The sequence below is a fragment of the Colias croceus genome, chromosome 11 (assembly GCF_905220415.1).
Source record: "Colias croceus chromosome 11, ilColCroc2.1".
NCBI classification, from domain to species: Eukaryota; Metazoa; Arthropoda; class Insecta; order Lepidoptera; family Pieridae; genus Colias; species Colias croceus.
Window position 1 is genome coordinate 5,544,498 of NC_059547.1, and position 15,829 is coordinate 5,560,326.

General features: G+C 33.3%; 1 protein-coding gene and 2 long non-coding RNA genes across 4 annotated transcripts; 1 reads left to right on the forward strand and 2 right to left on the reverse strand.

Moving 5' to 3' along the window:
• The first annotated feature begins 541 nt into the window (after positions 1 to 541).
• On the forward strand, positions 542 to 2,746 carry LOC123695669. Its single transcript, XM_045641576.1, has 5 exons — positions 542 to 668; positions 897 to 1,435; positions 1,468 to 1,549; positions 1,648 to 2,382; positions 2,742 to 2,746. The coding sequence occupies exons 1-5, from the start codon at positions 542 to 544 to the stop codon at positions 2,744 to 2,746; spliced, it is 1,488 nt and encodes a 495-aa protein (XP_045497532.1).
• Positions 2,747 to 4,313: 1,567 nt separating this feature from the next.
• LOC123695366 lies at positions 4,314 to 5,032 on the reverse strand. The gene is made up of 2 exons (XR_006751922.1): positions 4,720 to 5,032; positions 4,314 to 4,621 (listed from the first exon to the last, which is right to left on the reverse strand). It is a non-coding gene; the product is annotated as an uncharacterized LOC123695366 (long non-coding RNA).
• Positions 5,033 to 14,207: 9,175 nt separating this feature from the next.
• Positions 14,208 to 15,468, reverse strand: LOC123695368. 2 transcript variants are annotated; one of them, XR_006751924.1, is made up of 3 exons: positions 15,432 to 15,468; positions 15,259 to 15,346; positions 14,208 to 14,608 (listed from the first exon to the last, which is right to left on the reverse strand). It is a non-coding gene; the product is annotated as an uncharacterized LOC123695368 (long non-coding RNA). The 2 variants fall into 2 exon arrangements; XR_006751923.1 differs by lacking the exon at positions 15,432 to 15,468 and having other exon boundaries at positions 15,259 to 15,412.
• Between the last annotated feature and the right edge of the window lie 361 nt (positions 15,469 to 15,829).

A 15,829-nucleotide genomic window follows, 5' to 3' on the forward strand; every position in this document is an offset into this window, starting at 1 on the left:
GTGTTTCACGCATCTGGTGCCACTTAACTCTCTGATTACAAACAATGTTACATTAATTATGTTTTTGCTTTGGAAGACACAGCTGTAATTTATGTTGCCCCGTTTTTCTCGAAAATAAATGGTCGTAATAAGTCTGGTCCGTAGGTACTACTCTAACAAAATGTGTTATGATCATTGTAATACACCTTTCATAATATGTACATATATATAAAATAAACATATTATTATGTTTCGCAGCTTCATTCTTTGCGATTTATATTGACGTGGTGTAGTAGCGTTCCTAGCCTGAGCCTTGCACGGGTTTTTTAAAGGTATAAGTATTATTAATTTAAATTTATACTTTTATAATTTTTAAATTATACTCTTTTTTTTTTTTTTTTTTTTTTTTGTGGCAACACTTTTTACCCCTACCATTTACCCCCATCATTTCTCAAACGGTTCGTTACGATGTGTAGGTCATTCTGCGTTTCCGTGCTCAAGCCTTCGCACGTCTCCGAAAAAATCATTTTTGAATTTTAAAAAATTAGAATAAGTGCTCAATATGGGGAAGAAAAGGAAACATGAAAAAACGGACGAAGAAATTAGACGAAAGATTAAAAAACTAGAAAATCGGCTTGCCAAAAGAGCAAATCAATCGACAAGCGATTCGTCCGAAGAGAATATGATAAGTAAGTTGGTAATTTTTAAAAAATACAACGGTTTTTGTTTTGATTAATTAGTGATGCGTACTGCTAAAATTGGGCTGTTACTATCATCAACATTAATCAATGCTTAGTGATGCGAGGATACCATACTTGGGTTTCTTCTATCACAAATAAAGCGACGCGTACTGCTATACTTGGGCTGATACTGTCGCTGTTTTTAAAAAACATTTGCTATATAGAAATGTTTTGCAGGCGAACCATTGGATGTGCCATCCCCTGGGTCTTTATACTGCCAGTCGCCACTGAGGGACCACCAATTTGATGAGGCACCTCGACCATTATCACCATGTCCGCCTTTGTCACCTCAAGAAATCGCGCCACGTCCCGACTCGCCACGACCTGATGAGGTTGTTGAACCGCAACCGGGAACATCGGTGGACAATGATAAACAAAATGAAGAGCTGGAGCTGGGTGAAGACGTCCTTCAATTGTTAGGAGACGCTCCAAAAACCGACACCTCGCTCGGCCCTGCGATCCATAAAGATGTCGCCAGCAGATGGCAGGACATCCTTTCCAAAGGACTTCCTAAGGAAATAAAAGATATCCTTTACAAAGAATATCTAGTTCCCAATAATTGCGATTTGTTGCTGGCCCCTGCTCTCAACCCGGAGGTAAAGGCTGCACTGCCTGAAGCTTTAATTAAAAGAGACACGTCGCTCAGCTACAGGCAAAAACAACTTGGGGTTGCACTGTCTGCTCTTGCAACAGTCACCCAAATGGTCATAGCGAATGAGACGTCAAAACAAAAAATTCTAACGCCTTAACAGAATCCAAACGAGATGCGTTACTGTTCGGTGAGAATATCTCGGAAAAACTTAAAGCAGCCAAGTCTATCCAACAGTCAGGTGAATCTTTAAAGAATATACAAAAACCTAAAAATAGTCCTAGTGTATCTGTGGCGACTAATCAAGCCAACAAGGGCCGTTTGAACTATGTTCCTCAGCAGCGCCAGGCGGACAACAAACGCCACGACAACCGTTTCGCTCGTGTGCCCAACATAGCGTCGCGTCCACCTCCGAGCAACAGTGCACGACGACCCCCCGACCGGACGTACCCGCCTTCGAAGACACCAGCTCCGCAGCGGAGGCAATAATCGACCAGGTGCGATATGCTGGAAGACTCCAGCATTATTTTAATAACTGGCGTAATATAACTAATGATCAAATCATTTTATCGTGGGTTAAAGGTTATTCTATACCTTTTAAGTCTTATCCGTTTAGAACCGATAAGCCTAGTGTGTATCCTAAAACGGAACAAGAACGACAAGATTTTGATACGTGTCTGTCGAAATTATTATCTATAAATGCCATATCGCATTGTAACCATGAACCGGGCGAGTTTTTATCCTCTATTTTCCTAGTGTCTAAACCAAATGGTGACAAGAGATTTATTCTTAATTTAAAATGCCTTAACAAGTTCATTGAAACTAAACATTTCAAAATGGAGGATTATCGTACTGCGTCAAAGTTGATAACTCCAAACTGTTTCATGGCAACTATCGATTTAAAAGATGCTTATTTTTTAGTACCAGTAAATAAAATGCACAGAAAGTACTTACGGTTTGAGTATGATGGAGTCCTTTACGAATTTAATTGTTTGCCATTTGGTTTATGCACCGCACCGTTCGTGTTTACGAAACTTCTAAAACCTATATTTGAATTTTTAAGAAAAACTCATCGTATGATATCAGTCGTTTATCTTGATGATGTCTTTTGTATTGGTAGAACACTATTAGAATGCCAAGAAAACATAACTTTGACCAAAACACTTTTTGAAAGACTAGGTTTTTTGATTAACTTAGAGAAAAGTTCGTTAGTACCAAAGATGCAATGCAAATTTTTAGGTTTTGTATTCGACTCCAATAATATGTTATTAAAACTACCCGACGATAAGAAGTTAAAAATTAAAGAAAAAGTTTCCACCGTCTTAAATACTAAAAAATGCAAATTACGAGAATTTGCTCAATTTATCGGTTTATTAATTTCAGCTTGTCCCGCAATTCAATATGCTTGGTTATATACTAAAATTTTCGAACAGTATAAATATATGTGTTTGCTTAAAAACGCTAGCTACGAACAGATAATTAAAATTCCAGATAATTTAAAATCGGATATGCTTTGGTGGATCCGTAATATAGATATAGGTAATTGTCCTCTCGGGATTGAAGATTTTAATTTAGAGATTTATTCAGATGCATCTAACACCGGTTGGGGCGCCTATTGTAATAACAATAAATGTTTTGGCTACTGGAAAGAATGTGAAAAAACATTGCATATTAATGAGTTAGAATTAAAAGCAGCTTTTCTTGCCCTTAAATCCTTCGCGAAGAATTTATGTTCTTCTCGAATCTTGCTAAGAATTGATAATGTCACCGCAATTTCTTGTATAAATAGAATGGGTAGTATTCAATATGATCACCTTAATGTGGTTACCAGAGAAATCTGGCAGTGGTGTGAAATGCGTAAAATAACTATTTTTGCATCCTATATAAATACAAAGGATAATTGTGAAGCAGACCATTTATCGCGGAAGAAATTTCACGATACAGAATGGGAACTAAACCAAAATGCATACGATGAGATAACTATTAATTTTGGTGTCCCTAAAATAGATTTGTTTGCAAGTAGATGTAATGCAAAGTGTCATACCTATGTAACTTGGAAAAACGATCCTGATGCATGGGCGATAGATGCATTTACGGTTTCATGGAAAAATAAGTTCTTTTACGCATTTCCCCCCTTTTGTTTAATAACAAAGGTAATGCAAAAGATTATAAAAGAAAAGGCAGAGGGTATAGTTGTGGTACCGTATTGGCCTACGCGACCCTGGTTCCCAATTTTTCAGAAATTAATGACAACCAAGCCCATATATTTTGCACCTGATATTAATTTATTAACTTCTCCCTTCAGGATCAACCACAACCTACACAGAACTCTGAAGTTGGTTGCCGCGAAGCTTTCAGGCAAGCTTTACTAAGGAAAGGCTTGTCACCAAGTACGGTACAAATAATGTTATCATCGTTATCTGATTCTACCTACAAACAATACGATGGCTGCATAAAGACATGGATAAACTACTGCAGTACCCACAACTATAGCTACATCTCTGCATCTGTCCCTGTAGTTTTACATTTTCTTACCGATTTATTTAATAAAGGTGCTAAATACGGTACCATTAACTCCTATAAGTCTGCCTTATCATTAATTTTATCTAATTTAGAAGATGATAGGGTAAAACGCTTTATGAAAGGAGTTTTCAAATCGAGGCCAACAAATCCTAAATATCATATAACCTGGGATCCGAGTATAGTTCTCGAACATTTAGCCCAACAGTAGCCAAATAATGAACTCAGTTTGGAAACTCTTTCCAAAAAGACTGCAACTCTATTGGCTTTGGTAACAGCGCATCGAGTACAAACACTTGCTCTTATTAAATTAAAGGACCTTGATATAAGAGGCACAAGTGAAATAATAATAATGATTTCAGATTTAATTAAAACTTCTAAGCCGTACTCGTTACAGCCTCTTTTAAGAATTCCTTACTTCAGTAGTCGCTCGGAAATCTGTCCAGCCAAATGTCTAGAATCGTACGTAAATAAAACATCAACACTTCGACATAATGATCATTTATTTATTAGTTTTAAAAAACCATACTCAAAAGTTACCTCCCAGACGCTCAGTAAATGGATAAAGGACACGCTTCATAACAGCGGAGTAGATACTTCTATATTTAGTGCTCATAGTACTCGCCATGCGTCCACATCCACTGCCAATAGACTTGGGGTCAACATTGATGTTATACGCAAAACTGCGGGATGGTCTGATTCTTCTGCAGTATTTGCTAAGTTTTACAATAGACATGTAATTACTGATCCTACCAGCTTTGCTAAAACATTGTTATCTAATAATGATTGTAACCTGCAAGAAAAATAATTAATGGTTAAATTATGAAAATAATGTGTGATTTATAATATTTATAGTTAATTGATTATTGCAAATAAAAATATGAAACTTACCATAAGTTTTTCAATTTTTATCACCATTTCACATTTTATTTACTCTAAACATCTACACCACGTCAATATAAATCGCAAAGAATGAAGCTGCGAAACATAATTGAAAATCAAACGAACTTACCAAGTGAAGTTCGATGACAATTATGTGAGCAGCTTCATTCGAAGCGATTTATAGATACCCACCCTAAGATTACGGTTAATTCGACAACAAACGTATTACATAACATTTTAATATATTCCCTGCCCTATATAAATACAAAATGTGAAATATCTCTCAACAAATGACCTACACATCGTAACGAACCGTTTGAGAAATGATGGGGGTAAATGGTAGGGGTAAAAAGTGTTGCCACAAAAAAAAAAAAAAAAAAAAGAGTATAATTTAAAAATTATAAAAGTATAAATTTAAATTAATAATACTTATACCTTTAAAAAACCCGTGCAAGGCTCAGGCTAGGAACGCTACTACACCACGTCAATATAAATCGCTTCGAATGAAGCTGCTCACATAATTGTCATCGAACTTCACTTGGTAAGTTCGTTTGATTTTCAATTATGCTCTGCTTTCACAAGGACGCTGTGTTTATTTTCCGGTAAAGTAGGAATTATCTTTCTAAATTGGTAGATTAATTACTGTTTTTACTTTAACATCTTAGTAACCAGTAACAAATTACTTGGAAATGTGAAAGTATTTTGTTTTAGATTTTATTCAATTAATAGAAATGGTAAAAACATAAAGATACAACAAAAATTTTTGTTTAAAGAGATACAATATGTTTTATTATCGTTATAAATTTTATCTCCCATTAATTTCAATTCACAGTGTTCGATACAGATACCACATTTAAGTAGCACAACCCTCATCAATTTAAAACTCGTTGTTGGGTACATTTTTCTTCAGAGCGTCTTATTTAGTTCTATTCTACAGTGGTAAATAAAACAATTCATTTAACGGTTAGTTAAGATAGACGACACATTTTGTCTCCTTCAGTTAATAGACGCATTCCCCGGTCGCTTATATCTGCAATTCGACCTAAATTGAAATGCCAATCATTCTACCAGAGATATTGTCCGATACGGTATACGTTTTAACTTACTTTGACTTACCACTAGCGTCTTTAATTACAATATATTTTAAACTATGGAGAACACAGCATTAATAACGTAATGCCTGCAAGTAATTTAAACCATACATTTATCTTGTGAAACAAGATCGAGAAAAATTTAATTCAATTAATTAAGCTTTTATTTAAATTACTGACTAGCTTATTAAATAAAATATTTTTGCTCTTTGGAAAAAGATTTAATAATGGTTTAAAGAACTATTCTCTTAATTAACGAAGAGTATAATGTAGACTTTTTATATATAATTACTTAAAATAAACCTATTATTTTTCAAGGGTCCTTCACAATACTGTTTTAAGTTTTGTTTATATATCATGCTTTAATGTTATATTAAATTCTCTCTATTTTGTGGTTGCATAGCTTGCATTAAATTTTTACAAAAAAACAACATTGAACTGGTCAAAATAGAGCTATTTTATAACAAGAAAATATGTTTTGCGTAAACTTCAAAGAACAGCATTCTGCTTATATAAATAATACAATATCAAAACCAAACATACAAAAATACTTGAGTATTAAATGACTGATGAAATTCTACTCATATCACATAGCATGCCAATAGGTAGATACTGCTTAAGTCTGAATTACTCTCTCTCCCCAAAAATGAACTATAATTCTGTAGGATTATAGTTCCTTTTTATTCACCGACCTACTTTTAGTTTCATCGTTTTACTTAAAGCGCTTATTACATAATTTGATCTAAGTTTCAAATCCACAGTTCAATTCAAAAGTTTCTCAATTGCATGTAACTCTGTGGCCGCAGGGTCATGCCAAACTTATAATATAATTGTCCAAGTTTCTAACACTGCAATGCCATTTGCAACAAAAGTCCACTTTAATAAAGTTGTTTATATATTTTATAAATTATTTGCCAAATAAGTATAAAGTTGTTTATATATATTTTATAAATTAATAACAATCCAAAAATAATTCTTCTCATTAAAATGTATCCAATGCCATGCGAATGTCAAAAATACATTCATGTTAATAAAAACCGATAAAAACATACTAAAGAGGAAAGTCATTTCTTCTTTTTTCGTAGGTATCGCCCAAATTAATGGTTGCTAGGTAAATATAATTATAATATTTTCTTTTATAAAAATCAAGGTAAAAAATATTCAGGACTGATGCCATTTAAATGTAATACGCTATCAAACACAATATAATCATTTTCATACAATTGATACAAGTAAAAGCTACCAACACGTAGCTTTTGATAAACAAACCTTAAAAAATTCGATAAGGTTAAAAATAACCGATTTCATACAAGGAAGGACATTAAGATGTGAAAAAGATAAGACTCAGAGGATGAAAGCAGAAGGCAGACGATGGTAATGATGAAGATGTAAAGAAAAAGTAATTTACAAGTTGACCTTTTAACATTTAATTTCATAGTAAGTACGTATGGACTTAAAAGTTAAATAAACGTATATTTAATATCCAAAAGTGATATAGTTAAAACTCCATGCCTTGTTCATTATTATATTTATTATAACGAGATAACAAGAAAACGTAAACATATTACGGAAAGTAACCTTAACACGACTTTAATTAAAGGCGGTATAATTAACAAAACCACTTCATTAGTATTACAGTCTTGAATATTGCTGACATTGACAAGATTTCTGATTACATATTCCCCCAAAACGACTAACTCTCATTCTAAAATGGAGTTCTCCTATGATATATCATATATATCCCCATTAGTGAAAATACGCTATTTGCTTCAGTTATTTCATATTTTCAACCGAATAGTTTTCGGAGTCAAGCTCTTGGGTAAACTAAATCCCTGTCAGTTACTTAGCTTAATTACACTAGTTAGTTTATAATGTATTTTCCGAATGTTTTGGTGACTATAACAAAGTAAAATGGTTGTTAGTTTATGAATTAAAATTATAAATGATAATAATTTTAAATGAAAAGTCGATACTATCATTTCATGCCACGTATGCGATTTTTAAGGGAATCTAATTTAATTCATCAGTTTCTCACTCATTAATCCTGAATTAATAACTAATTTATAACTTCATCGCAACATACCTGGTGCATTCAATAAGTACCTAGCCTCATCACCAGGGGGCGCTATTGTTTCAAAATAGGTTTACCACAATGTAGCTCATTCTTTTTTAAGTATATTTTTTAATTTTCATTCCAATCCCTTCATTTGTTTTAATTTGACAACCTATGGAAGCGAACGTATCGATCGGTTTTACAAAAATGGAAAAAGAGCAATATTGTTCGGTGATTTGATTCCTATTTTTGGCGGGAAAGAGCATATCGAAATCAAAGGCCGCTTGGATGCCGTGTACGGTGACTCTTCTCCATCGATAGCCACCCTCAAGAATTGGTTCAACGAGTTTGCACGTGGCCGTACGTCGGTTTTTGATGAACCACGTCCAGGTGCACCAAAAACAGCTGCTACGGAGGAAAACATTAAAAAAATCCATGATCTCGTATTGACAAATCGCCGATTGAAGGTTCGGGAGCTAGCTGAGACTGTAGGCATTTCAGAAGGAACAGTCAATCATATTCTTCACGAGGAACTTGGCATGAGAAAGCTGTCGGCGCGATGGGTGCCGCATTTACTCACACCGGAAAACAAGCGCAACAGTGAGCCCACGTCGGAGACGTGTTTAGCGTTGTTTAAGCGGAATCCAGGGGAGTTTTTGCGTCATTTTGTGACAGTCGATGAAACCTGTATTCACTGCTACACACCAGAGACCAAGAAGCAATCAAAACAATGGATCCAGACCGGGGAACGTACTCCAAAGAAGGCGAAAACTGTAAAATCGGCCACAAAAGTTATGGCCACCATTTTCTGGGATTCACAAGGAGTTGTCTACATCGATTACCTCGAGAAGGGTAAACCAATTACATGGCTTTACTATGCCAATTTATTGGACCGTTTCGACGCCGAATTAAAGAAAAAACGACCCCATCTGGCTAAGAAAAAGGTGCTGTTACACCACGACAACGCACTGGTTTACACGTCTGCCGTTGCCATGGCCAAATTGGTCGAATTATGCTACGAATTGCTGCTTTATCCACCGTATTCTCCAGATTTAGCCCCTGGTGACTTCTTTCTGTTTTCTAATCTGAAAAAATCCCTCGCCGGGAATAGATATGGATCAAATGAGGAGGTTATAGCTGCCACGGAGGCCTATTTTACAGAGTTTGAGAAAACATATTTTTCGGACGGGTTAAAAAAGTTGGAGCATCGCTGGACTAAGTATATCGAACTAAAAGGAGACTATGTTGAAAAATAAATTGCTACTTTTCCAAAATTTTCGTATACTTTTTCTAGGCTAAGTATTTATTGAACTAGATTAATGTATAACAAAACAAACTTTAACTGCCTACCTAACAAATTACCTACTCATTTATAAAATTATAATTTAATACTGAGCAAATCTTTTTGTTTACCTTTTCTCTTTACCGCATCATAATATGCACTATTCGTTTACTCAGAATATCGTGCAGTCAAAGAAAGAACAGGCAGTAATAAAGCTTGTGTTGTAAACTTTTACGAGCCTCTACAATATGCAGGCGTAATATCAGCCTCGGAATTTTTCCTTGTAATTAAACCAACAATATAAGCCACTAGAATATTAGCACCGTGCCGTCTTTAATAACCAGGCGCTCCAGTTTTGTTATATTCATAGAAAAATCTAATATGCTTTAGTTATTAGTATGAAAATTAAAAGTTTAATTTTATATCATCGTGTGTTAAGCTACTATTAAGATCTAACAATGACGGATGACCATAGTTATCAAATTATTTAATAGACTAGCTCATTATATATTTAACTAGCTTTCCACCCGCAGCTTCGCCCGCGCAGTCAAAGAAAAACCCGCATAGTTCACGTTCCCGTGGGACTTCCGGGATAAAACCTATCCTATTTCCCGGGGTAAAAAGTAGCCTATGTCCTTTCTCGGGTATCAAAATATCTCTATACCAAATTTCATGCAAATTGGTTCTGTATTTAAGGCGTGATCGAGTAACAGACAGAAAGACAGACAGAGTTACTTTCGCATTTATAATATTTTATATTAGTATGGATTATGGTACAGACTTGGCACAGATTATTCAATTTGGTAAAGTTACAAGCATATTTTTAGTGCCACAGCGGAGCTACAATCAATATTGACAGTGAATGGCGTGCATAATAACCACAACAATGAGTTGCTGTTTTGTCCCCTATATGAAAAGTATATGGATTAAGTAGGCTTATAGGATCGTTTGTTCTTGTATCAAAGCTGCCATGACTGCTCCATTCTTCACACTAAATGCAAGTAGGTACTTACCTTAGATACTTAGATACTGTAAGAAGCTTTCAAGTTTTGTTGTCTTGATAAAATTATTTGTACCTTTTTTTTCGATTTTGATAATGCGGTATTAGATTTTAATGATGGATTCATTGAATTTGGAAGTAAATGATCCAGATATCTATGAACTTGGTTCGCTTTTAAACTTGAAAATGCTAGTTAGATTTACAGCATAAGTGGTCAGTTTTATAATAATACGGTAATCAATATAAATGATTGATATTTAAACATACATAATATAAAAACTATATATAACTAAAAATAACATAATACTTAAATTTATATTACTCAAATACATCGTTTTTTTTTGTATCTAACCATGTGCCATCACAATTTTATATCTATAAAGTGGCATGGCAAATTAAAAGTACATTTTATTTTCTAAAATAGCAATAAAAACTATTTATAGAGTCCCTACTAAATTACTGCTGTGTCCATTTTTAGGGCCTTAATCTCCCGCTCACAATTATAAAAGGTCACGCATTATCTTATCCCTAAATATAACGTAGGTAATTTATTCAGCGAAAATTAAAATATTCATTATTTTCCTTTAGAGGTGTTCTAGAAATTTTATAAGTCACTAGTCTGGAGGATTATCCTTTTGTTTTTGATCCATTAATTTTAAACAAACCTCTTAAGAAAATTGATCTTATTGTATTCGTTGATACTGTAGATAAGGGTCGATTCAAAGGCAAATTAATATTGGCGTGAAATTACTTCCTCCGGTATGTTTTTGAACAAAAAAAATATTTTTTTTGGTATAAACACAATATTATTATTGTTTTTGTTGAATTTACTTGTTACTAAGTATCATTTAGTCTAGTCTAATTCTCCTAGCTTATCTCCTATCTTAATTATTTTATAAATAATTAAATAAATAAATAATTCTCCTAGCCATTTCGTGGTATCATTAAAAGGAAGTAAAAACATATTATAATGAGAGTTGTTTATGTCTCTATGTATAGGTAATATCAGCAAATAAACGAGAAAGATTATTTTAAATATTATACAATACTTAATTAAATGCAGGCTTTAATTATGTCCAAAATATTTGTGACTGAAATCGAATTAATCCACATAATAATAATTGGTTCCTATGGGAAACGATAGACAATGGCGCGTTCAGTAAAATTTAGTAAGCCGTTTAAATTTCCCGCTATCTCCAACTCTTACAAAACTCATTAGCAAAATTGTTTGCCTACGGGAATTGTACATTTGATAAATCCCTTTACTAAAGTGCTCATGTTAATTAATTCGGACTCTTACTTAATAGCACGTACCTAAAGTGTACAGTTCTAGCACTACGGATGGAAAATTGTTAACGACGCTTTTACAGCCAATTTCGAACATTTGTGCTGACTTAAACCCTTGCTGATTGGAAGACCAAGACCAAAAGCTTAATTGCAGATGGGGACACATGCTAAATGCCATAGTTGGAAATTCAAATCGAAATAGAGGTGAAATGGGATTAGGCACATTTTTTAATAAAACCATAGTACATAAAATGCGAGTAGAATATTAAAAACTAAAAGCTACATGTAACGTAACAAGCTATCCTAATGAAGATGTATTCGTATAATAGCAACCCATTAGCCGCCTGTGACGCCACAAATGCTTTTACTCTTCTAATTAACTTAGCTTATTATTCTTGGAGACCTTAAATTATATTACATTATACATCAGTGTGATACTTAAAATGGTGTAATATATTTTGATTTGTTTGCAAAAAATGGTGTCACAAAAATGATTTAATGAAAAAATTACTAAACAGTTAAAGTCCTCTAATTACCATTAATATCATAATTATTAGGTACTATTCAGATGTTTTACGAATCAAGTTTGGTGTTAGATCTCTGTGCACTGCAGAAGTGAGATTAATTTCTGTTCGTCGCTTCCTGGAATCAAAACGATCGTTGGCGTCCAAGTTGTAACACTAACGATTCAAGAACCGAGCAAATCCAGTTTTAATTCAATATCTATTATTTGATGTTCGCAAAACCATAGGATAATATTGGAACAATTATCTTGCTCTTAATATACCTAACATTCTATTTTGGAATAGTGTAAGACCTTTGAGATTAACGCAGTGCAGAGAAATACAAAAGAAAAAAGTTATTTACGTTATTAAAATAATGCAAATGGTCTAATTGCATTCATGCTAGTTATCCCAACACTAATTCCTAACGGAAATAAAAGTTTCTATACGTATTTTACATTATTCTAACGCTCGCATTTCTCAAGATGGAACAAGCAACTTCGCAGTAACAAGGTTGGAGTGAGTCAGTTACTAAGTCAACAGTGCACCGGCCGTAATGAACCGAGGTCGAGACGGCTAAGTGGAGGTAAAATTTTACAACAGAAAACATTTTATTAGTTAGATATTCTTGGAAGGTGCTGTTTCGTTGTAAATTGTCTTTTTAGATTATGGCAATTAGCTGAAAAGTAAATAATATTATAAGCCAATATATTTGGTGACGTAGTAGGTAGGTATATTAAGAATGTAGTGTTGTAAGTATCTTAATTTGAACTCAAATCCGATCTAAATAGTAAAAATAGTTGTCCTTGTCTTATTTCGCACAGATAAAATTGTCTAAAGTACAATGGATAAGTATCTAATGCGTTTTTATTTATTGTTCGCTTATGAAACATCCTTCCAACTCGAAAACAAGAGAGCACTTATAATACATATTATCATTTCGGTACACAGGGGAAAAACCCATTATTCTCACAAACTGAAATCTCCAATTTCAACTTACTTATCCATCAAACACAAAAGACAACATCAATAACGTAACAGTATACTCAAATATTAGAATTTATATCTAATATTTTAAAACCCGGTTTCAGGTTAATTGCTACTCAGAAAATGAAATAAATGCTACACAATAAATCTTAGTGACTGCGGAACAAAAGAAAGCACTAAAATCAGGAAAACACTGAATTCAAGAGAAACTAAACATAATTTCATTCGGAAAGAGAATTAAATTGCAAAATGTTTGATTTCAAAATTGGGTTACCACTTTTTATACGACATTTTGTGCTTATTTACTTAATTTCGTGTTGTCTCGCTAAATTGCGGTGGAAAAAGTTGACTTGGATTGTAAAAATAATGTTTTTAGTCGGCTACAAGGCGAGCGTATGTGCTGAATTCTGATGCATTAATTTGCATTCTAGGTATACGGAAACATCCTTATCTCCGCATAAATCGTACAGGATTTAGCACTAGCAGATTATAGAACGAAATTAGCATGAAGCCTCTTAGTTAAATTGCTCTTGTCAGATATTCTAATTTCGTCGTTGGCATATATATTTGATTTCTGAATTTATATACGTAGTGCTGGTACTCTAAGAACAATTATTACAATAGATAGTGTCTTGGAAAAACACTAGGTATAATCATAATTTTAAATTCGAAAGTGGGCGAATATACAATCAACTACTGAAGATTTTAATGAATTAATTATTAACTTTGTTATCCCTATGTAGTAGATGAATGTTGTAAGAATACGAATCAACTCTGCAAATTGGATGTTATTCGTTCGTTTACTTCACAAATCCAAGTGAAAACACCTGAAATTTCAGGTAATTTTGAAGTGTTGACGCTTAACATTATAATGCACATTTAAATTAATTAAATTATATCTTGTGTGGTACTAAAACATAATGGCACCGTTGGATTACTTCAACAGTCTATTACTGGAACCCCTTCATCCAATTAGTTAGTATCATAAGAGCCGCTCAACATAATTAGAGCCTCGTTATTGGCTTGCGATTCGATTTTCACTGCATAGGTATAATATTTGAAATATAATATACCTCATATAATTTGTATGTAAATGTTAGTACTTCGATCTTCGAACAACAAACATAATTATAATAAAAACCGTTTGTAAGTCTGGTTGAATTAAAAACTAACAAATTATGAGTTGACAAAAAATGATATAAAAATTAAATTACATTATATAGAAATTTGAGTTGTATCCCGAAACATGTATATATTTTCATTAGGTACTTAACTAAGATTAAAATTGTAAACGTGAGTCATCAAAAACCGTTTAATATTAAATTCGCGTAGCACGTACTACTTTCATTAACTCCATGTTATATACAGTACATTTTCCTTCATCGTAGGTTCCTTCTTTCCTTCGTCAAAACTTAATTACAATTCCTTCAACCCAGTAATACGAACCTCTCCAGTTTACCTTACTTATAGAGATTGTTAGAGCCCTTTCGCAACTCGTAATGCCAAAATATCTTTGTTTTATTTCCAAACAAAGACCCTTTGTAAGGCCTACTTAAGGGGGAAGTTCCCGAACTTGTTTTGTCGAACTAACACCTTGCCATCGCCAGTGCCCACTAAGCTGATTACTGCCTTCCAAACAGGGTGTTGTGTTATGCCTTTCGTGCAAGACTTCATTGTTATTAGGTACTACCTAACCTAAAAAAACAAAATTGATTTTTGCTTGGATTTTTGCATGAAAACATTGTGATGGATGACTTTAAAGTGAATATTTTTTTATTATGTTCGTAATTTATACTTACCCACTGCCTTATTTTATTTTTAAAAGAATGAGTTAGTATACAGCTTGGTATACAGCAAGTATACAGTAAAAAATTACAGAATGATCGAATATTTAACCATTACTAATCCACTACCTATATTGCTTATTACTATGAACTAGATAATAAAGTATAAAGTATGTACATACAGTTTTAGATAAGCATAATATTCCACCCTGAACTAAATTTTCTATTTCCATTAAGGCCTGAATCGGGTAGAATCCCCTTTTGATACCGAAAATTAACTCTAGTTATACGTTTTTCTTCTTAGATTCTTTATGTATATTATAGTTTCGAATATGATAAAGGGCATGGTTGTTCTAATTTGTTTATTTTACAATCAGGTTTTTTGGAAAAGAATCATGAACTGAGGTCGATTTTTGTTCTTTACCAAAACGCTAAGTCAATATTATAATGTCAATTATTGTAGTGTTATTACAATTTTTTATGAAATTGAAACACAGGGCATGGTTGTTTTAAATTTTGATTCAATATCCAAATATCTTTTTAAATAATTTTTATACGTACTTTTACTACGATAGATTCGCGCCGGTCCCCCGATTCCGCCTAGTAAATCGTCGCCAAGGTCGCTAGCCCCTATTAACGCCTTAAGCACCTACAGTGAAAATAAAGCGATTGTGATACACGCACTGAATTCATGGACAAGTTTTTTTTGTAAGTATATTAACCAATAAGATAACCTTAGAAGTAGGTAGGTACCATAATACCGTGCAATCCAAATGCTCATGACAAATAGGGCAATGATAAGTAATTTTATATATCTTATTTATGACAGTGCTTTATGATTTTTTTTTACATTATCTATATAATTGAATATTGATAGCGAAATATAATCTTATCTTCAAAGAACTACTTGACGCTAATTTGTAAAATTGATAACACGAACCGCAAACAGTGATATTGATCCTTCAAATATCATCCTTCTGTACGAATTATATCAACTCCAAGAAACAATGTTAACACAAACTATGCCATAATAATAAGCGTACATGTATTCGGAATTCCGGAATAAAATATGTAACGAGATGTCTTACCTTCATCAAGATAAAAAGAAATATTGTTAAGTCGACAGAAAAGA